The 22995-nt window shown below is 33.6% G+C and overlaps 1 protein-coding gene across 5 annotated transcripts in view; it reads right to left on the reverse strand.

Annotated features, from left to right (window-relative positions):
- Positions 1-237: 237 nt before the first annotated feature.
- LOC142340104 (putative polyketide synthase 26) overlaps positions 238-22995 on the reverse strand; it is a 28583-nt gene continuing 5825 nt past the window's right edge. The window contains exons 1-5 of one of the 5 annotated variants that reach the window (XM_075390529.1): positions 15021-15097; positions 13858-13873; positions 11597-11754; positions 1693-2232; positions 238-455 (exon numbers count right to left, since the gene is read on the reverse strand). In XM_075390529.1, coding sequence (XP_075246644.1) covers positions 239-455; positions 1693-2232; positions 11597-11709 — 870 coding nt within the window. In that variant the 5' untranslated portion in view covers positions 11710-11754; positions 13858-13873; positions 15021-15097 and the 3' untranslated portion in view covers position 238. Of the gene's footprint in view, positions 456-1692; positions 2233-11596; positions 11761-12255; positions 12375-13857; positions 13874-15020; positions 15098-21677; positions 21783-22995 lie in introns of those variants that run through there. The other 4 variants (XM_075390532.1, XM_075390533.1, XM_075390530.1 and 1 more) reach the window with 4 other exon arrangements.

Below are 22995 nucleotides of genomic sequence, written 5' to 3' on the forward strand. Positions count from 1 at the left end.
CTTTCCCAGTAGCTTCAACACACTAAGCTTTTAAAGGACTACTAAACGCGACTAAGGGCCTGTAATGAGACTGAATTCCTGCTGTGCGCTACCTGTTTGTCCAGTTTTTAAGGACGAAAAGACAAATGTGTAAGACGAAAATCGGTCAAGCGAAAAAAACGCATAAAAAGACCAACAGGACTAATATAGTTGCTACAAACATGGTTTGAAAGCAATTAAAAAGTTTCAACACCCAAGCTCATTTTGGAATCTTGGAAAATTTCTCAATATCCATATCTAATGTAGTTTTGTTGATTACTGGCCGTTTGATGAATACTCCCATGACGGCTTTACCTTTTCTTTGGTAATTTGGTTCTTTCGTGAAATATTTCTCAATGTCCCAATAATGTTTTCTGTTGTAGTAATCGTGAATCATCAAAATGCTGTTCTTCTTGGATTGCTTTGTTGAAACTGAAGTGGAAACTGTTCTCTCCTTCTTTTTCAATAATTTACTATAGTTTCATCTATTTTTACAAAGCGTGCCAAATTTAATTTCAATTCAATTTTTTCACTATTAATGCTATTTTAACGTTTTTTTTCCATTTTGCAATTAAATCTTCTGACTTAAATCCTCAGTATCTCAGAATTTTTATTTTGATTTGATAATAGTTCAAAATATATTACTCAAAATCGTATCAGAGCCTGCTCAATAATATAACTCAACATAACGCGAGCCATCATTGTGTAAAACCTGATATAATACATGTCAATTCGTATAAGAATTTATAAGAATTTATTTTATGATTCAGTTTTTCGATTCTTCCTCTTGTTAAAATATATAAAGTGAATATGATAACTTGTAAGATCTTATAAGAACCTTCTCTGGAGAAGCATCATACAAGATGATGATTACAAAAGCAATAATGATTTTTTTGAAATGTAGTACGGTGGGCCTTCTGTTCTTTAAATTATCCATGGAGTTTCATTATTATTTTTTGCAAAAAGGCCTCAATTGTTACAAGCGACTCCATATTGGGGAAACGTAAAGTTAGGTAAAAGTATACGGACACTATATACAAAAACTTCAGCCTGCAGTGAAGATGTTAATGTGTAAAGATATTTTTCTGCTGCACTCTCGTGAATTTCATCTCGTACATTTATTGGACGTCGAAAATGAGATTGCATAAGTTGCAATTTTTCAGGTCATTTTTCATTTTAAAAGTTTGATTATCGATCAACGTTCGTAATATTGTTCAAATTTTGAAAAATGACTTCCTTAAAATAGCTTCATTGTTTTGGAATAACTATCTTTACATTCAAGTTAAAAGTTTTTCGAGATTTTTGAAGAGAATTTCTTGTCTTTTATCAGATCTTACCTGTTAAAAATTACACTATAAGAAGTACTTTTTCGTTTCTTCTTCACTCCGTCTGCCAATTTCATACAATTTGTTATCATTCTAACCATGCATTAAATTTTTTGGGGGAGTAAAGTTTTTCTCAAAAATTATATTTTCGCGTTCTATCACCATTCGCTGCGATCTGCAATAATTTTCCCAGAGTTAGCGAGCAGAAATTACCTTGATCAGTTCCGCATTATTATCATTTCAAATATAAAAATTTTTTGAGGCAAATTCTTTTCCATCAAACGAAATGTACTCAATGAGCTCGATCTGAGTAAGTGAAAGCAAAAAGAAAGAGAAAATTGTTCCTAAGGCAGTAGCTACTCTGAACCTTCCGTCAATAAAAACAAAATCCGGTTCGTAACCCGAAGTTTGCAAGGCATTGATATATTTTTCAGGATGGTAATTCTCCATATCAACTGGAACCCCAAATGTTCCAGTTTTACCGCCAACTGCACAGATATATTGCATTTTTCCGACCACAATGCTACATTGAATTATCTTGTCATTTGTCATTTTATCACACCATTCTTTATGATTTTCAATCGAGATTACATAACTTGCGTATTTGAGAGCTGCATAAGTGCTACCACCACTGCCCCATTCAGCATACACCATATTTGGATGGGATTTCTTCACTTTTTCGAGGTAGTTATATAAAGTCTGTTTGTCTTTTGCTACCATCAAGGGTTCCGGTTGTGACATGCTGTGACGTAGGAAATAATCGCATTCTGACCTCGTGAGTCCGTAACTGTTATTAGCTCTATATGAAATTGTGTTCTGACTAATTGGCAATTTCTCAACTGTTGTTTGATGTGGCCAAAGCAACTGAACGGCTGGACTTAATATTTTACTAAAACAAGAACATGGTTATCTCTTATGTCAACGCTAGCCCCAATTTTAGAAACTCATCGTAGACTAAAAACTTCGCAATAAGTGTTTTTACGTTGTGATACCATTGGTTCCAAAAGCTATTTTTGCGACTTTGAACCAGCTTTGAAACAGTTTACTTTCTGGAAGAACTGTATAAACTCCTCCTCTCAAATGTAATTGAGCAAGGAAGACACTATTCATCGTGAAACTGGAAGATTTATCAACAAAATTTTCAGGGGAAGAAAATTTCTATGAATTGAATGTTCCGCTCCTCAACAGTTTTTAGGTCTTATTAGCCAAAGTTATAAAGCAATATAGCAAACGTAAATTGTAAACATAAACGGCAGATAGCCAGGAAATAGCCACCTTTTATCCCATTAAGATTCATAGGGATTCAAACAGCCAAAATTATAAAATACAAATTGATATGTTTTTTTTTCTAAATTTCCACGTGTTTTCATTTGATGAACAGTTTGAATAGGATTACACGTTTTTACTTTTAGATGTCTTTTCAACTGAGGGTTTTTAGTTTCAGAACTAATGCTTTAATGCTTTCAGGAATTCTGTTAACTTATCATTTAGCGTACTGATAACTTTTCAGTACACTACTATTTAATGGTTGTTTCGACCTACTTTTCTGGGGGAGGAACTATATACTCAAATGGATTTTTTTGTTCAGACAATTTGGGTAATCACTGTAGAGAGTTACGAGTGGCATCAATAGAATGCCCGTCCAGCGTAGATTGTGGAATTAAAAATTTTTTTGCAACTTTTGCTTTTTATAGGGAGTTATTGAAGTTGAAAGCTTTGTGAAAAATGACGGAACTCAGCTGTTTTTATTCACATTTTCGGTGTTTTTGACCTTATTTTGGTCATTTTTGCTAAAATTTGTTCAAAATGTTAACTGTAGTGTTATTGATTTTATCTCTATGGGAAGAGATAGAGGAGGGTTGTTGAACTGTTCGAACCAAAATTTTTGGCTAGAATTATAGGTAAATGTATCAAAATTCAGTCTCCTTTCGAGACCAAGTTTTGTTTTTTAGCCCACTTATTTTATTTTTGCTGGAATCAGATGCCTAAAAACTGCGGCCGTATTTTTTTCAACTGACAAACAAGCAAGTTGTACTCCCGCTGGCTTTGAGAGTCTACTGGAATTATAATTTCGCCATTTATTTGCAAACTTAAACTCATTAATTATAAAAAATGCAATTTCTTTTTGCAATTTAAAAATTGTGTCACAAAATTGATCTATTTTGCAACCCCTTAAACAAATGAGTATTCGTCAGACACGCAGCAATATCTGGGTTGATCTTGAGCTCGCCACGGGGCCTTACGAAAAAAATAAGGTTTTAATGGTGAGCGACTATTTCCTCTATGTGTTTTTTTTAAAAACTACTCACAAGAATTTCAAATCAGAGCTCAATTAATGACCGATACTGTTTACAGTAAACAAAACCTAACGAGATTATTTTAAGTATTCAGTGTTAAGCTCGTGGTTTTCATGTCTCTGACTAATTGTTTTCGTAAATTTTTCATGAACTTCTTCAGTTTTGCTTTCATTTATTTAGTGAAAACAGTTTGTTATATTTTTTGTAGCCCAAGGACTTTTTGTTCCCAATCAAAGATGCAGTTATCTTTTAGGAGGTATAAATGAACCTACACAATTCATTCAGTTGGTAGCTAATATCTGTTAAGACTTTGAGTATAATTGTTTTAAGAAAATATCTGTTACTTTTTGAATTTTGCCCCTTTTTTTATCTCATGTCTCTCAACTGCGGACGCAGTTTTAGTGAAAAAAGTCAGCAATTCGTTTCCTGTGGGTTGTAAATTAATATCCGTAACAACTTTATGTTCAAGGAATGGTCTCTTTGTTTTAATTCTACGCGCTTTCATTCTGTTTTTATTTTTGAGCTGAATTGCATCTGTTATGGATTCATTTTGTTTTCTTGTCAAATTATCACGTTATTGACTAATCCAATTGAAATAATGCATGAAAGGAAAAATGCTCAGCGTTGGAAAAATGCGTATCTGGATATGAAACTTGTTTTTGTAACTTTCTTTATTCTTTTTGGGCTGAGACACCGTTATCTCGCAAAAATTTTTTGTATTTTTTGTCTTTCCCTATGATTGTCTTTGTTTTGTTGTCGCACGCCACATACCTAATTACGGGTGGTCTCAATTGCTTTCCCAGGACTTATAACTAAACCTAGAAGATTTCATTATAAAGCTGTTTGTAAAATAACAACAAATATATAAAGAAGCCAAATCTTCAAACAATTTTACAAGATCATACTGTTCAAGATACTATGATTATAAGATGTTACCTGCAAGAACTGTAAACCGTCACTTTCTCCTCATCCTAAAATCACAGTGTCTTCCTTATATAAAGACTACGTAGACAAGACAACAAAAACAAACTCAAAAACTGAACAGTATAGCGAACTCGAAATTTTTCTACTTCCAAGTTGAAATTAAACAAATAGGAGATTTTTTATTCAACTGTATCTTTTTGCTTTTTGTAATAGGTAGCTCGATCTCACTAATTAGAAGTTTCAATCACTTTTGTTGATTCAAACTGTTCTTTGCGCTCGGTTATACGTTGTGGCTGATTGCTTCGACCATTAATTTTATTAAAAAAAATTTCAAGTTCTCTATACTGTTCTATTTTTGACTTTGTTTTTGTTGTCATGTCTACGTAGTCTTTTCATCAGGAAAACCCTTTGATGTTAAAATGAGGAGAAGTTGACTATTTACCGTTCTTGCTTGTAATATCTTCTAATCAAAGTATCTTGAACAGTATGTTCTCGTAAAATTGTTTGAAGATTTGGCTTCTTTATATATTTGTTGTTACTTTGAGTGGTCGTGACTGAAATTCAATTTTACCAGGCCCAATCGGCTCCTCGAGGTATTGCAACTCAATCAACCATTGTTTGTTGAAGTCTTAAGGTTGCTGTGGCTTCCGAAGTTATTTGTTTTTAAAAACATATTAGCGCAGCCTTAATAAATTAAAAGGCAGAAATTGGTTTCTTGAGGGTTGTAAATGAGTATCCGTAACAATTTATTGTCTCTTTGTTTTGACTCTACGCGTTTTCATTTTTTATTTTGAGCATCTTTACATCTGTTATTAATCCATTTTGTTTCCTTGTTGAGTTTTCACGTTATTGACAAATCCAATTAAGTAATGCATGATAGGGAAAATGCTCAGCGTTGTAAAAATGCGTATCTGGATATGAAATTTGTTTTTCTAACATTCTTTATTCTTTTTGGGCTGAGACACGGTTATCTCGCAAAAATTTTTGTATTTTTCGTTTTTCCCTATGATTGTCTTTGTTTTGTTGTCGCACGCCACATACCTAATTACGGGTGGTCTCGATTGCTTTCCCAGGACTTATAACTCAACCTAATAGATTTCAGGTTATAGCTGTTTGTATTCATGACTTCCAAGTTGAATTTAAACAAAAAACATTTTCTAATCAACTCTATCTTTTTACATTTATTTTTGTAACCACGTAACTCAATCTCACTAATTAGAATTTTCAATCATTTTTGTTGATTCAAACTGCTTTTTGCTCTCGTTTATGCGTTGTGGCTGATTGCTTCGAACATTAATTTAATTGAAAAAATTTCGAGATTTCAATACTGTTCAGTTTATGGTTTCTTTTTGTTGTCATGTCTACGTAGTCTTTTTAAAAGGAAGACTCTCTCATGTTAGGATGACGAGAAAGTGACGGTTTACAGTTCTTGCAGTTAACATCTTATAATCATAGTATCTTGAACAGTATGATCTTGTAAAATTGTTTGAAGATTTGGCTTCTTGCTATAATTGTTGTTAATTTGCGGGGTCGTGAGTGATCATTTTAAACAGGCCCAATCGGCTGCCTGAGGTATTGCAACTCAATCAACCATTGTTTGTTGAAAACTTAAGTCTCTTGTGACTTCTGAAAACTTTTGTTTTTAAAAATTTTTTGCCTTTTTGGGCTTCGTCGTTTTTTTTTAAATAGTTTTTCCCTCAATTTGTAGCTTATTCTCTGTAAACACAGGTCTCAACTTGTGAGCTAGAGTTTTATCTCTATATGGGTTTAGTTTCAAAACGTCTGTTTCTCGGCTCTGTTACTACTGTTACTACGAAGTTTCAAAAAACATTTGATACTTTTTTGTATATGTACTTTTTAACGGATATTTGTTTTCTTTTTAATTTTTAACAAAAATCTTAGGTCCCATTGGCTTTTAATTTTTGCGAAATTGAACTTTGGAAAATACATGTCTCAACTGATTCCCATAGAATTAAATATCAACATTATAAGGATTTCAGCTGATACCTAATGACATTAAAAATGGTGAAATAAATTGTTTTCAAAAATAAAAACGTATTTTTGGACTTTGCACTTCTTTGCTATTTGTTGTCGACCTGTTGACCAATCGCATTGAGGACAAGTCCCATATCTCTTTAATGAAGTGTAAGTTAATTTTTTTGTTATGTCGGATGCAAGTTTGGTTTTGTTATGATTTTTTTATAATAGACATCGAGTTCTAGTGAAAAATAATATTTGTTTTTTGATATTTTATTGTCTTTTCTAGTAGTTCTATCATCAAAAACCTTCATCGTCCTTCTAGCGGGCATTATTGTATTTCATTGGTTGTTTATTGAACGAAATATATGTTTTTGAAAGTTTTCTATCTCTTCATCATTTTGTAGCCAATTAAGTCAAGAATGTGGATGAGCAGGGTCGGAACCTTATGTGCGTACGCACCTTACCGAGCCTCCTTGTTTGTGTTTGTAGGTAAATCTCGGTTCTCTTGATATTGGCCTTGACGGCACTCAATCTATTCCGCAACTATATTCAATTGAATTCTACAATAAAGACCTTAGGCTCAGTACTATTTTCAGTTAGCAGTATACCCGCAGGTAATTGGACAATTTAGTGCACTAAGTTTTTTTAAAAACTTCTCAGTCTAGGCTTTATCGGTTTATCGTTCTCATTTAGTTTCGTTCTTTTGCACTTGACTGTCTTCAATGCCTTGCATAATTCAATGAAAGGAAAATTTGAAATCCATTTAGGTGAAACTGTCAATGAGGTCAGTCAACAGTCATGCAAGAAAGTGGGGCAAAAAAATTAACGGAAAGGTAGAAACTACTTAACAAATATAACAGGACACTTCCTCAAATATATTTCAGATAACTGAAAAGAAAAATTAAGACTATTGTACCTGACCATCAGGTCATTTGACTAATTTCCGCGAAACAACTAAACATGTTTTCAAACATTTAACATGGCTTAAAAACAAAAACAACAGAATTCAAGGTGTATATACATTTAGGTCCAGTGTTTGAAATAGCACGGCAATTGTTGAAAATAAAATGATCGAAGACGAAAACGTAATAAAAAGCTTGGCAAACATGAAAAAGTTGCTGCGTATACAAGAGGCAATCAAAGGCACTCAAAAGAATAAGTAGAGCCGAAAAAGAAGGAGTTCTTTTGTGTCAGTCCTTTCACAATTTACACGGTATTTTAGGAATGAAGGAATGAATGACAATTTGGCTCCAGCACCTGAACGTTTTTACTTACGTCTTGAGCTCTGAAAATGACACACAGAATTCCGACAACTTAAAAATAATTCCATGGCAAATTTCTCGCATCCCTCATGCTTATGTCTTAAAAGCCTTTTATCTTGCTAAAATATAGACCGCAAAAAATTTACCGGCCTGCAAAAAATCTGACTGCACATTTAAGCGACAAACAGATGCAAACACTTTTAAAAAAATATTTAAAAAAATTAAAAAAAGGAGCCTAACATAGAGAAGAGTTGCTGAAGTTCTTGACTCTATGGTTCTCAAACTCAGACATATGCTGCTGAAAATTAGGCATTATACTTTGCGTAGGTTTGCGAAAAGCTGCGTGTTAGCCTTTAGAGATCGAAAAACATGAAAAATTGATATTTTTTCAATATTAATAAATTGAATCTTTTCTGTTTGTGCCCCCCGTCCGTTATACACCCCAAGTTACAGAGTAGGTGACATAGCTTATCAATTCTTAACTCTTCAAATGTAAAAATATGGCAGATGCGTCTAGGGGGGCTGCAACCAATATGGACCAACTAAGCTGGGGTGCTCAAACGGAAACGATCCAAAAAATTTAAACCTAATAAGAATTCTCTGAAGAATATGATTTTATTATCTTTAAAATAATTTCTTACCGTTAAGCACTAGCCGGTAAACCAGGTTACAGACCCTAAAAACGGTTTATTGACTCTCACGATCAAAAACTCAAAAATTGTCAAAAAATTTAATAATAAATAAAATGCAAGCATTGATTAGTTGCTGAATTTTGTGAAAATAATATCCCGAAGACAATTCCATTGTCACTACAAACTCTGAACAAAATTTTTATTTCACACTTGCCCTTGAGAATCAGAAAATCCGGAAAACGACAAAAATTGTTGGAGACTGAAAGAAATTATATATTTCAATTTAATAAAAATGCCAAAGTTCGAGACGTTTCTGTCTTCAGAACAGATTTTTCTCTAATAACCAGCAATGAGCCAATTTTAAAGTTCATCTAAAGATCATATGGCCATGAACTCAAAAAATTAAAAAAACATAGATCAGGACAAATGTGTGAGAACATCTTAAAAACAACTACAGCACCCATACAATCTAACTTTTGGATTATAAAAAGTTAACAGGACCAGCTTTGACATAAATGACGACAAAAATTTATCGACTATCAAAAACCTAGAAGCAATTGGACTAAGAATGGTTTGGAATAATAGTCGATAATAGATACGACAATCAGAGCCAAATTGTTCGATGTAAAAAAAGTACTAGCACCAAATCGAATTTTGTTAAGATACCAATTTCTTATTCTTTGTTTAAAATTGGCATAAGACCAATGCACGTAACCACACCACTATTTTTCGCTTTACACCTTGTCTCGTTAAAAACAAAATCATTACTTCAATCTGATATGCAAAACAATAAACATATGCGAACAGATCCTTAAAAAACAGCGCCCCAATTCATTTCAAACTCTTTGAATTATAAAAAAATAGTGCACCTAAGAATAGTTTTTATGAAGCTGACAGTGGCTGAACTAAATTTTTGACTTTCTCATGGTATACATTGAACGATCAGATAAAATTATAAGTTAACCGGCGTTTCAAAAGAAATCCTAAAAAACGTCACAAAGTTTGGCAAAATTTGACTTCAAAATCCACTTCTTCGACTGGATTTTGAAGTCAGACCTACTGCTGCTTCTTAATGAGAGAAAACATGAGCTATTATCCATACCAAATAGGTTTAGTGATGTTGGCAAAGACCTGTAAGAACAAAATCGAATAGCGGGCATCTGAAATTGGGCTTTTTGTGTTCACTTTAGATTGCTTTGTGGAGCAACTGCCAATTATAAGAAAACTGAGCAAAATGATTAACGAATAAATCGAGCCTAGTGAACTCATAAAAACTACTGAGAATAAGCTATGAAAATGAAACAAAGAATTCGGACATCTTAAAATTAATTTTATGGCGAATTTCTGGCATTCTGCGTGGTTATGTGCTAACAGTTTTTTTAATGAGATACGAACAGCGAAAATTTTGTTGACCAGCGAAAATTGAGCTGTTCGTGTGTGCAACAAAAAGATGCAAAGTTTTTTTTAAACTATGCTATTGAATAAAAGAGCCTAAAATAAAAAAAAGTTGCTCAAACTTTTGACTCTATGGTTCTACGTATGCTGCCAAAAATTAGACATTTTACCTTGCCTAGGTTTGCAAAATGTGTTAGCATCTAGAGATCAAAAAACATTAAATATTGACTTTTTTATTATTTTTAAATTGCATGGTTTTCGTTTGTGTCCCCCAAAGAGGTTATGCAACCCCCAGTTACAGAGTACGTGTCACTACATAGTAATTCATTATTTAAAAACATGGCACGTGCGTTTGGCGGTACAATCAAAATGTACCCACTAAGCTAGGGGGTGTGCACAAATGGAAATAACGTCCAATAAGTTTTAATGCGACAAAACATCTTGTCATTGATATCCTACAAAACTTATCACAAAATTTGTGATAGACATTATTTTTAAACATTTTTAGCGAACGAAGACTTATGGATAGTTTGCAAAAGATCAATATTTCAATTATCTAAAAATACCCAACAGATTCCAGGAAAATGGCCGTCATTGATTCCCATTTCAACGATTTGGACAGACGTAACAGAAAAAAAGTTTGTTGAACAAAATCATTTTTAAAGTGTGAACTTTTTGGATTGGATTTTGTAGAGAAATACGCTGTTTTTCTTAGTGAGAGAATACAGGGGCTAGTATCAATGCCAGAAAGCATTATATATTTTAACTAAGACTATAGGTTAAATAAGTGCAAATCTCGAATAGCAGGATCCAAATTTCCACTTTATGGTTTAACCAGTTTCTATATTGGTTTTCATTTTTTGATATTAATAAATTCGTTCATTTTACAATGCGTCGTGGAACAACTGCTGTTTATAAGTACTTTGAGCAAAATGAACAATAAGGTAAAGCATTTTGAGGTACCAAAATTTTACTCGATGAAGTACGGAATAAAACATAACAGCATCAGTCCTTACATAATTGAAAGAATTTATATTGACTATTGACTAAACAAAAAAACTGGACCCAAAACGGACTGTGGATGGATTGGGAAAGCCAGTTTAATAAAATCATATCAAAAGAATTGAAAAAGCATGAACAAAAAACAAACAGCGATAATAAAACAAATACAAAGAAAAACAAATAGTATTAGTTGTCGCGTAGCGTATCTTGTCACTGCAAAACCAAATTTTACACAGATTTTTTACTGTTTTTTGCAATAGTCGCTTACACAAAATGTCACTTACACAAATGATGGGAAGCCTAAATGATAAATAATTATAAAAAGTACCTTGTAATGATGATTGTTGACCAACTGGCCAAATTGCAGATTAGTACTCTTACCTATATGATGACTCCTAAAAATGTTTAGTTGCAAAGGTAAATCATAAGTCCAATTAAAGTTTTCTGGAAATAGATTAGTTTAAGTAGTTATTGAGTATTGTTTTGGATGTACTCCCACATTAATTTGAAAATATTAAAATGAAAGGGTTAACTTTTATGGGGGTCCCTAAAGTGAAAGGTTGCAAATGTTCACGAGAGTTTGTTTCTTTTTATAATTTGAAACTTGTGAAAACGGATAGCGCGGGAGTCAATACGGTTGCTTTCAAAAAAATGTTCAAGTTTCGTTTTCGCAACGTAAAGAAAAAATAGTCGCGCAATTATTAAAATAGAATTTTTTTTTCATTTTTGTCGCGTGAATTCAACTTAGTCATTTCGCTTACCTTTTGAGGTTGTAAGTAGCTGCACCATTGCTGAATATAAGAGCACAACAAGACAAAGCCAGCAAAATCAACACTTTAGAAGTGGTATCAATTTTCCACGAATTTGAAGTCATTTGCTCTCAATCGAACAGGTAATAATCTGCAGATTGCGTCACCAACTGTACCTTCGAAGCATATGAATGATCAGAATCAGATTGATGCAAGTTTTCGTTATCAGGGTTGAATTGAACGGTACTTTTAGGAATACATGAATTTTCCTAGCAATAATGCCTTTCGACTAACTCCTAATTGCTTTAATTTAATAACAGATTGCAAATTTAATAACCGGATTTTCCTTACATTATACATAACAACGACCTTTTCAGTTCTCTCCCTTAAATGTTTTATAATAGCTCAAAGGTGATAGGTAAATGTATCTCTTAAAATGCATAGGTAAATTTACCTGAACACTGTGTAGGTAAGGCCTGCACAATTTACCCCGGGATTGCTTACCTGCACATTATTCAGGTCATTTACCTGCAATTTTATGTGATTTAAATATTATAAATTTAAAGCAAAATTTTTCCAAAAAAATTCGGTTTGCGCAAACCCCACCACTTATGTCCCATTCTTGCGAATCAGCCCTCCCCTTCATCTGTCCTTTGATTCTTACGCCTTACCCCACTCTTTTGTGTACTCTTTGCAAGCCCCCGCCCCTTGTGCCCAATTATAATTATTATTGTGCACTTTGGAGCCCCCTGTCTTAGCAGTTTTCGGGTCTTTGTTTTTTCCTTGGCTGATAGAGTCTGGTGAACTCCTGGGTAGATCAATGAACCGTCTCTGTTTGTAAGGCAAGCTCGAGAGGCCCATGCAAAAACTAAGACAAAATATGCACCGTTATTTGCTCAACCCCAGTTCCTCCCATGACAATAAATTTACCTGAACTGTGCATGCTTTTTGGCGTTATTGCACACTGACCTCACGTTGCCTGCAAGTACCAGCAAATGAAGGTAATTTTACCTTAAATATGCATGTAATCCCCCTGCACATTTTTACCTGCAATTTACCTGAACATTCCAAATTTCAGGTTACTTTACCTGCACAATTTACCTTAATTTTTCGGGTAATTTACCTTTACAATACGCTCACAACAATAGAAAAAGGACAGTTGAGAACAGGCCACTGTTAACCTTACCTGCAAATGTAAGATAAATTGTGCAGGGAGACTACATGCACATTTCAAGTAAAAATTACCTGAATTTGCGGGTACGTGCAGGTACGGTTCAGGTAGTGTGCAGGATTGCCAAAACACATGCACAGTTCAGGTAAATTTACCTGAATTTTTAGCTAAAATTACCTCCACGCTTTTTAGACTGTAATTGCTTTCTGCCATGGATTTACTATGTAAAGACTTAGCTTCCTTACTTATTCAATTTTTTTAGTTTTTTCTTATTGACCGTACCAATTTGACCTGATCACAATACGTATTGAAGTTTTGGATCTATTCTGTTTTGGCCCCCCAGCTTAGTGGGCTTATATTTTTTACGTGCGCACGTGCTTTTTTGTTACATAGTAAGGTGCTATATAACAACATAAATTTTGTACTTGGGGGCGTAAAAAACAGTGGTAGGGGGGCCGAAACAGAATAGGTCCGAAGTTTTCTTTTCTTTTAGAAAAACAAAACTGATTACAATTACAAATCTCTTTAAAACTATTTTGGGTCCACTGTTTCAAAGATAGTTTTCTCTTAGAAGTTTGAGAGCCCTGTGATCTATTTAAAACAGTTCGTCCCAGTCCTTTTTCTTTTCATATCAAACGTCATTTACATCCATCCTTGCTCACATACTAAGATTATAGAAGGGAGTTTTCTTAAAAGTTGGAGTAATTTTACTCGACTTTTAAATGTGTCTTAACTACATAAAAATCGTTTTTTAAATTAAAAAAATAATTCTGATTAATTTTGAATCAAATTTTAAACAAATTGCAAAACGAAGCAATATCTTGCAAGATACGAAGCATTTTGGCAAAGACATACCTTTATTGCTATATTTTTATGTAGACCCATGCGTATTAGTCCTTAGTTGCGCTACAAAAACGGACAAAAGATGCGTTTCTAATATCTGATGGTTTTTTTGTATATGTTAAGACAAAATTAACATATTTAAAGAAGAGAAACAAAGAGTATAAAAGCGTTGAATTTCATTTGAAATTGAAGTTAAGAGTATAATTTTGCATATCAGTGAAAAAAATTCTATTTAAAAAATATAGTAGTTGAAATAAACCGAATGTCTCCGTCTCCTATAGCAAAGACCCAATTATTTTTAATCAACAGCTGTTGCGATAATAGCAGTTAAATAAACTGCAAGTGTAATAAATTTTAGTGCCCAATCGACACTGGAAAAACACTTCAGCATTAGACTACAAGTTTATCACACTCTTTTATCGCCACTGTTACTAAGTAAACAGTGGCGATAAAAGAGTGGCCATAAACTAGTAGTCTAATGACGGAAACAGTTTGATAAAATTGTATCCTAAAAAAACTTTTGTGGTGTGTGTGCGTGTGTGGTGTGGGTTGTGTGTTTGGTGGGTGGTGCGTGTGCGGGGAGTGTGGTGTGTGTGTTTGGGGTGTGTAAGTGGTGCGGTGTGTGTCTGTGGTGTGTGGCGAGTGTGTAGTGTATTGTGTGGTGTGTGTGTGTGCGTTCGTGAGTGTTTGTGTGTGTGTGTTTGTGTGTGTGTGTTATGTGTGTGTCTGTGTGTGTCTGTGTGTGTGTGTTTGCGTGTGTGTCTGTGTGTGTGTGTCTGTATGTTTGTGTAAGTGTGTTTAAGTGTGTGTAAGTGTGTGTGTGTGTGTGCGTGTGTGTGTGTGTGTCTGTGTGTGTGTGTGTGTGTGTTTGTATATGTGTGTGTGTGCGTGTGTTTTTTTGTGCGTGTGTGTTTGTGTGTGTGTGTGTGTGTTTGTGTGTGTCTCTGTGTGTGTGTTTGTATGTGTGTGTGCGTGCGTATGTGTTTGTGTGTTTGTATCTGTGTGTTGTGTGTGTCTGTCTGTGTGTGTTTGTGTGCGTGCGTGCGAGTTTGTGTGTACGTATGTGTGTGCGTTTGCGTGCGTGTGTGTGAGTGTCTGTGTACGTGTGTGTGTTCACGTTTGCGTGTGTGCGCGGGTGTGTGTGTGTTCGTGAGTGTGTGTGTGTGTGTGTGTGTGTGTGTGTGTGTGTGTGTGTGTGTGTGGGTGTGTGTGTGTGTGTGCGTGCGTGCGTGTGTTTTTTTGTGTATGTGTGTATGAATGTATGTATATGTGGGGGGCATGAGGACAAAACGAAGAACAGATCCGAAGATATATCGCTTACCTTTGAAAATGTAATTGTTCACAAAATAATAAATATGAAAAACCAATAAAACTGTGTTCAATTTTGAAATGATCGCAACAGGTGTTGATTTAAAAAATTACCACACGGTTGTTATCGCCGTCGAAGTTGTCATAACACCTCGGCTTCGCCTCGGAGTTTGATAACTTCTCGGTGGCGATAACAACCGTGTGCTAATATTGAATAATGGTTTGATTCAAGTGTCAAACATCAGAGTTCTGACTGGGTCTAATTTTTTGATGAATTAGGGCATTAAATTTAGGGCAACAAATATTAGATTTGACTTCTTTCCGTCTAAGTACGATCTTTCAAACTAAGCTCTCTGCCTCAAAGTTGTTATGACCGAGAATCAGAAGGAGAAAATGAGGTGCTCAAATGTGAGATTTTACAACTACGAGAGGGCAACAATCAAGGCAACCAAGTGGGGCAGGCGAAATCAGAACTAAAAGGGTAACTTATTGGGCAAGAAATTTAGACAAATGCGCAACATAAATGTATTCACAGTACATGAAAATTTTACACATGCGCTTTTTAAAATTTAATTGCAACCAAACTGACTAAATTGACCTGCCTTGATTTATTGGTGCGTAAACATTTTTACCCTTGATTCTCTAAAATTGTGTATTTTTATTGAGTGCAGACTGTGTTCATTTTTTAGCCTTCCTTGATAAGAAATCCTTATTTAGGAACTCAAATGCTGCTAATGGCTCTTGCATTAAATTTAGAGATATAAATGTTTCCTATATACAATACTTTTTTGGTACTAATTGCAACGATATCGAAATCAAATACTTCTTTACATTTCAATCAATCGGAATCCTTTTCTGAACGTTATGCACTTCTCAAACACAGAATAATGAGAAAGTGTCTTTACATAGTAAATATCAAACAATAATTTTTCGAGGGTTGTAAGATTCGCCAACTAAGCTTAGGGGCACTAACGAAAGATATCCCACATTAGACTACTCTTTATTCCAAAATAGTGCGAAGGCTTTGTTTCAATGCATCGATAATTCGACATTTCTAAATGAAGTGGTACATTATAACTTTTAAAGAAAAAGACATGGTTAATTCACAAACAGCAAGCTTGCCATTGAGAACTCAGAAGAATTGTATTCAATAGAATAACCTTACTCCATCTATTTGAAACTGAATATTTTTTTCTTAATTGTTGCCATTTTAATTGCCTTATTAGGAATTCGAGAGTGCCTTAGGTACCTTCAATTAAAACGTATTTTTTGCCAAAATTTAGTTCCAATAAAAGTTGAATTAAATTGATAGCAATTTGCAAAACGAAGGGATATCAACAAAACAAAAAAGCAAAATTATACCCCTATTTATATATATTCGGTGATACACATGCGCATTAACTCTTAGCTGTGAAAGATTAACGGATTGGAATGTATAATACCCAATTTTGTCTTCAAGCTGATATTAGACAAAGCTCAGAAGTTATAAATTCATATCTGTGATAAAAATTTAGCACAGAAAATGAAGGAAATTCGATAATGTGAGCTTCCAAAAAAACGCAAAAGAGACCAACTTGTTATTAAACAAAACAAAAATCAAAATGATGTAAACGGAAAAATTAAGCAGCGCTTAATTGAGGACAGTTATGATTATCACGGTAGTCTTTTTTCATGTTAATGTACAGATGAGCGGGACTAAACTTTTCGCAGCCTTCTTCATCGGCCTTTTCAAGCCTGATGCCGCTTCCAAGAGGATATAATTTTAAAATGTATCAGCAATTGTAGGTGATAATATTACTAAACGGCCTTGGTCAGCAGATCTTTTGCCATTCCTATGTAGAAATTTATGAAAAGGCAATGCCCGACCAAAACGTATGATGAAAAAATATTCTCGATTCAATTGGGCTATGAAAAGATTTTTGCTGGACTTTGAGACATGCTTCGCTTTAGTTCATCTCAGATTTTTCTCAAAAGAACTTAGCTGGACCCCAAATTTTTGGAAAAGTCTTTAGTTCGACCAAAAATTATGGCTGGACTTTAGCTCGACTAAAGGTTTCTGAAACAGAATTTAGCTAGACTCAAAAATTGGGTTTGACATAAATTGGCAAAAAAGCGTGATAGAACTCGTCCTTCATGATCAGAGACTTTAAATCTGATGACTGATGGCATATATACGGCAAATGCCATCATTATGCCCGACGTTTGCACCTAATTTCTTTCAATCAAGTACTATGGCAAATTTTTCCTGCCATAACCGCATTATGTTAAAAGTTGGCATAAATTAGGCCTTTTGTCAGTCTTCTAACTGTTTTGATTTGTGCAAAATTGTTTAGCCATGTTCCGGTGCTGCTTGCTTGCATACAGAAGCAGCAAAACACTTTGAAAACTGTGAACTCTCAGAAAAGCAGACTTATGGAACGACTAATGTTGGGCTCATGAAAAGACCTTGCTAGATTGTATTTAGTAATGAAAAGGCTCTTGCTGAACCCAAGAAAAGACCTTAGCTGGGCTTTAAACAGTTGCTGTTCAATTATTGTCAAGAGTGCCCTCACACCAGACTTTTAAAGACTTTCCGTTACACAAAGTCTAGACCTGGATTGTAATAAACTATCACTAATATGTTTTTGATCTTTAAACAAAGACAGTAATTTCACTTGAACATAAGATCGAATCGATCTGAGAAATCACACTAAAATTAATTAAATGTTCGTTCAATATCATGAAAACAATTGGTTTTTCAGACCAATTGGTTTTTAGATTCATTGGTTTTTAGGTCATCAATCATGAATAATTTTTTGAAAGAGAATATTGACTATGATTTCTTGTGCATTAGGAAAAAAAAACTGGAAATCAGAAAAAAAATTCTCATTAGAAATTGATTGATGAAAAAAATAAAGTTCAAAAAAAATTGCTCAATAGAAATTCGGAAACAGAAACTCTTCTTAAAAATCTTCTTATTAAAATCTTCTTTTTGCAGAATAAATTGCACATCCTTTAAGCTCTCCGATTTTGAAAAAAGCAACTGGTTCTCTACTAGAAAAAAATTCTCAGTAAAGATAAAAGTCCATGATAATAACAATTCTCCGACCAAGAAGGAACAGGTAGTTTTCTATATTTTTTTATGTTTGAAAACAGAAGGTACGACTACTAGCCGTGGAAAAACACAAGAACACTGTAGCATTTTTGGACATTTGTCTTTTTGTAACATTCTCTAAAATCAGAGGCTTTACATGCCACTGGTTGCCCTCTAAGACTGCATACTTTGGGTGATATGAGGCAAAAAAACTTGAAAGCTTTAACAAGAACCAAAAATTTGTAAACAATTAGTTGCACTGGGATTTTTGAACCAACACTTTGTATTATTCCATTGATGGAAATTATTTGATACTTTCTCTTCCTGATCTAAAAATAATTGAAAGTTGGATAAAAGAGCAGACAAAAGTTTTCAATGAGTCTCAAAATAACCAAAATCAGTAACTAATAGAAGATAAAACGGTAAAACTCTCCAAAAATTTACACTGAACACAGAGTCTTGGTATTGTGCGACCGTACAAAAAATTCCAACCCCGCTAAACCATATTTTCACGCAATTACCATCCAAATGTGGAAGTGATAGGAAACATTCAAAAGTTCACCCACTGTTCGGAAACAATTGTTGAATGATCTGATTGAAATGTCACAAAATCAAAACTCTAAATGAATTATTTAAGGCGGCATTAGAGGACCGCCGGGACCTGCATTAAAGTATGGAGCCTACCGTTAGAACCTGCTGTTGTGACCTGCCGGACCGTCGGGAGCTACAAGGCAAGAAAAACTAAATAAAACAAGAAAACACATTAATTACGGAAAAAACTAAATACCTTTTATTTGGAAAAACAATTAGTATTAAAGTGAAAACGGTACCGTAAATTGAACAATTCAACTGATTCTTTACCAAAAAGTAGATACAATTCACCTTTAGTAAGATTAGATAACAGGTCGTCAAAAAAGAGAAAAAAACTGTTCTAATTTCATATCAACACTACTAAAAGATCCTCATTTAATTGTTTGAGAAGCCAACATCAACCGATTTTAGTGACTCAAGAGGTAAGACTGCAAAGTAACAACAAAAATAGACAGTTTGAATATCCAAAGCACATAAAGAATATGCAAAAACAAAGGGCTCTGAGGCCATTAAAAGCATGAGCTTTTAAAGGTAAAAACAAAATATCTACCTGCCCCTTATTTCATTATCATCAGGCCCGATTTCAAAAGGGCCAAGGACTTTTTCTTCTTTTCATGATCACAACTTCTTATCATAAGACTTCGGGTTTAGCTCAAAACCAGATAAGATTAGTGTTTTTTCACACAAAAACGGATGATAACAAAAATTTTTGAGACTAAATGGTAAATTGACAATATAAAAAAAGTAAAAAGATCGAAACTAACTTGATTTTTGAAAAAAGTACAGTCAATCTCAATAAAACCATTAGTTATCAAATGAAAGAGCTAAATAAGTTCTTTTATACCTCAATAAGAGGCCACTGATATTTTCTTTATTCGAAACAAGTCACACAACTACAGAAAAAATTTCAATTTCAGGCAAAGTCCGAAAAAATAAAAAACAAGAAAAGTGTCGAAATCGTTGAAAGCGTACCGTATCCACCAAAAATGTTATATATCTATAATGGTCTTCTCTTCAACAACAACGGGACCTGTACTTTTTTGTAATTTTGCGAAAAGTGAAAGGGAAGAAATACAAGAAGAAACACCTTTTTATGAACTATGAGTTTGGTGGGCGATGAGTGTATCAGTATTCTCAGTTTTTATTCTTAGCTCCAAATTAGTAAAAGCATTACTCAATTATTTAAATCACTCTTAGATTGACGTCTAAAATCAAAATAGTTTCAGACTTATTTTTAAGAGACTGGTATAGAGCTAAAATTCTGTTCGGCAGAAATAATGTTAGAAAGGCGGCAAAGTTTAAAAATTCATAGATTTTTTTTCAACCGAACATATTCAAATTCATAATAGCCATTAATTTAAAACAAACCTGTATTAGAGTTTATATTTTGCACCATAAAGAGAAACTGTGAACAGTCCTTTGTAATACTGGGTGAAAAGTTGAGAGAAAAAAACGTTGAAAAAACAAGGTGGGAAAGATCTAAATATTTCATTGAAATTTTTTCTATAAATTTATTCATAAACATCAGAGCAATTAGGTTTCGACTGGAAACAATAGAAAAACGTATGACTTCAAAATCTCCTCTTTGAATAATAAATTGGACCTTTGCTTAATTTCACAAAACTACAAAAAGAACAACAACTGCTGGCAAAACTCAATTTTTCATCAAAAAAACTACTTGTATGGGCCCCAGAACCAAGAGTGTTTTACTCTGAAAATATATTATTTGTTGTTGGGGCCTCAAAGAAAGTTAAATGGGACCGATCATTAATTGAACGTTTAATTGAAAGCAGACTTGTCTGCAAATGGGCTTAAAAAATTTAAAAATAATTTCTAAATGGACAGCGCTCAAATACGCTTGGAGCAATACTTCATTTACAAAATCCACTACAAGACAAAAACTGGCCTTGCCATAACTACGCGGCTGTTAATAAAGTAATTTTCACTAAAATGGGTAAAATATAATTTCGCAACCAAAAAGCCTTAATGTATCAAAAACAAATTATGCATTTTTATTAAACCTCAAATTGAGTTATTTCCAGCAAATTGTTTGTTCCAGAACATGTCTTACGAGCCGGAAGTTAAAAAAATTGTATCTTCGTATACAACATTTTAACCAGCAATTTTGGTGACTGTACTACCGGAAAAAGTTTAAAGAGTGGGCTAAAAAAGCAAAAATTTTTCCTTTTCCATTAAGAAGTCAAAAAATGAAGTATTTTCAAAAATTTAGCAAAATGTTTTACCAATAGTGTCGGTTCAAACAATTCAACAAGTCATTTTTATGTTTAAATGTTAAACCAATAACACTATCATTAACATTTTTTATTTTTTGAGCAAAACTGATCAAAATTTGAAATTAAAAAATATGTCAACGGAATGAGGCTAACGTTCACAAAATTTTAAACCTCGATAGATGCTTGAAGATCAAACTTTAAAAAATCTGCAAAATTTGATGTTCTATGCTTTCTATTGACACCACACAAAATTGGCGAAAATTTGATTGAATACAAAAACGAACCTATAGTTCATACCCATTAATTACTAAAGTGGGTCGGATCAATAATAAGTTAAACGATAGCAGTTGAACGGTACATAATTGCAACAGTATTTGGCAAAATGATTGACACTAGCATTAGAAAAGTCTTAGAAGTGAACTAAAATTTGTGATCTGAAGTCGATTGTTAACACAGTTTTTACCCATTAACTCTTCCAAAGATTAAAAACCCTCCAATCAAAATATTCTACTCTTGACGAGCTTTCTAGAGATACCACCCATATTTATATCCCCCCCCCCCACTAAGTGGGTCTGAGCAATTAATGGTGATGGATTGCAATTAACTTCATTATTTTTTTTAGTTCGGCGAATTAGTTAAATTTTTTGAAACCCGCTTGTTATCGTCCCTTTAAGTAATAAATATAATGCAAGGAAAAACTTAATGTAGACACGTAAATGTTTCAAGGTAAAATAAAGAGTTAACTGATCAATTATAAGAAAATATAAATTGTTCAGCTTTCTGTATTATTACAGTTCAAATCAGCTACGGAAAATGAAAACGGGAACAAATCTTATGATTAGCCGGTTATATAAATTGAATACATGTAATAACCTGAATCAGATAAAATGAAAAAGTGAGGTATAATTATAAAAATATAATTAAAACTATGTATAATCAGTTGCCAAAAAATAAATTGTTTTCACGGCGTGATTCATTTATCACAAAAAAGGACCATAAAAATTGACGTAGTTCATGTTATATGGCAATAAGGCATGTTATCGCCTTCTTTAACAAACAATCGGTTGTTGGTTGAATAGATCATATCCCATTCATGCTAACATTCCTGTTGAGGAAAAAAAGTATATTTATAGCTTTTGGTGTGGTACAACCATATTGAACATGGTCTAAGTGCACCATTTAAAGCGGTAAAAACTTTTCATTTGAAGCTTAATACGAAATTTAGGCGAAATGAGCATCAAAGATGGCAAATTAATCTGCATGATATGTCAAGCACCAAATTTATCTTTACAAAAAACTGCCATCATACAACAAACTTCTGACATAACCATATACTCCACTATAATCGAGAACAAGTATTATATTTTAAGCAGCTTTCGAGCTTTCATAACTGGTAGGTTTTAAAAAATTGTTAACTTTTCTAGCAGATCTTTATCTTTAGAACCTATATGCTTCTTTAGTAGAGTTTTATGAGCATGTGTACTCGAATTGCTCGCGCTCTAAACAACGAAAGCAAGTGGAGCAGAATTTTTCTTCAACAATAACCATTAAAAAGCCACGATTCAAACAGCAGCCGAAACTGCAGCTGCAAAATGTTACTAATTTCACAAAAGTTTTCCCGGTGAGTCTATTGTTTCAAACAAAGGATGAAACAAACATTTCCAGAAATTTTTTTTTTTGCGATTCAGTTTTCTCATTGACCAAATGAATTTCAAAAAGAGACGAGAATTAAAAGTTTTTTCAATTGCCCGGGTTGACGTCATAATTGAAAAAGTTGTAAAATTACAACTTCCTATTATGTCGTCTGTGAAAAGTTGTAATCCTAAAACTTTAATATTATGAAAGTTGTAAATTAACAAATTTTCAGAGAAATTATGAACACCACTAAAACAAAGCACAAATACTTTGTTTCAAAAAATTAGTAAGAAAAATATTGGAAAAAGTTTCTTTTCAGTATCACCAGTGCAGTTAGAGTTTAAAACAAAAAGAAATTTTGCTAGAGATTGTCTAGGAAAAAAGTTTTACTCGGAGAGAGTCTTAGAGCGCGGATTTTTACCGTTTGCTCTGACTCAATTCTCCTATAGTTGTTTGTTTGTAACTCCGCCGTAGCCAGTTCCCAGCCCGGTTGAGAGAAGGAGGAGGGGAACACACCCAAAACATACTGGAAAATCTCAAAAAGTTGTTTGTTAGT

The sequence above is a fragment of the Convolutriloba macropyga genome, chromosome 5 (genome assembly GCF_964194025.1).
Source record: "Convolutriloba macropyga chromosome 5, txConMacr16.3, whole genome shotgun sequence".
Taxonomy (NCBI): domain Eukaryota; kingdom Metazoa; phylum Xenacoelomorpha; order Acoela; family Convolutidae; genus Convolutriloba; species Convolutriloba macropyga.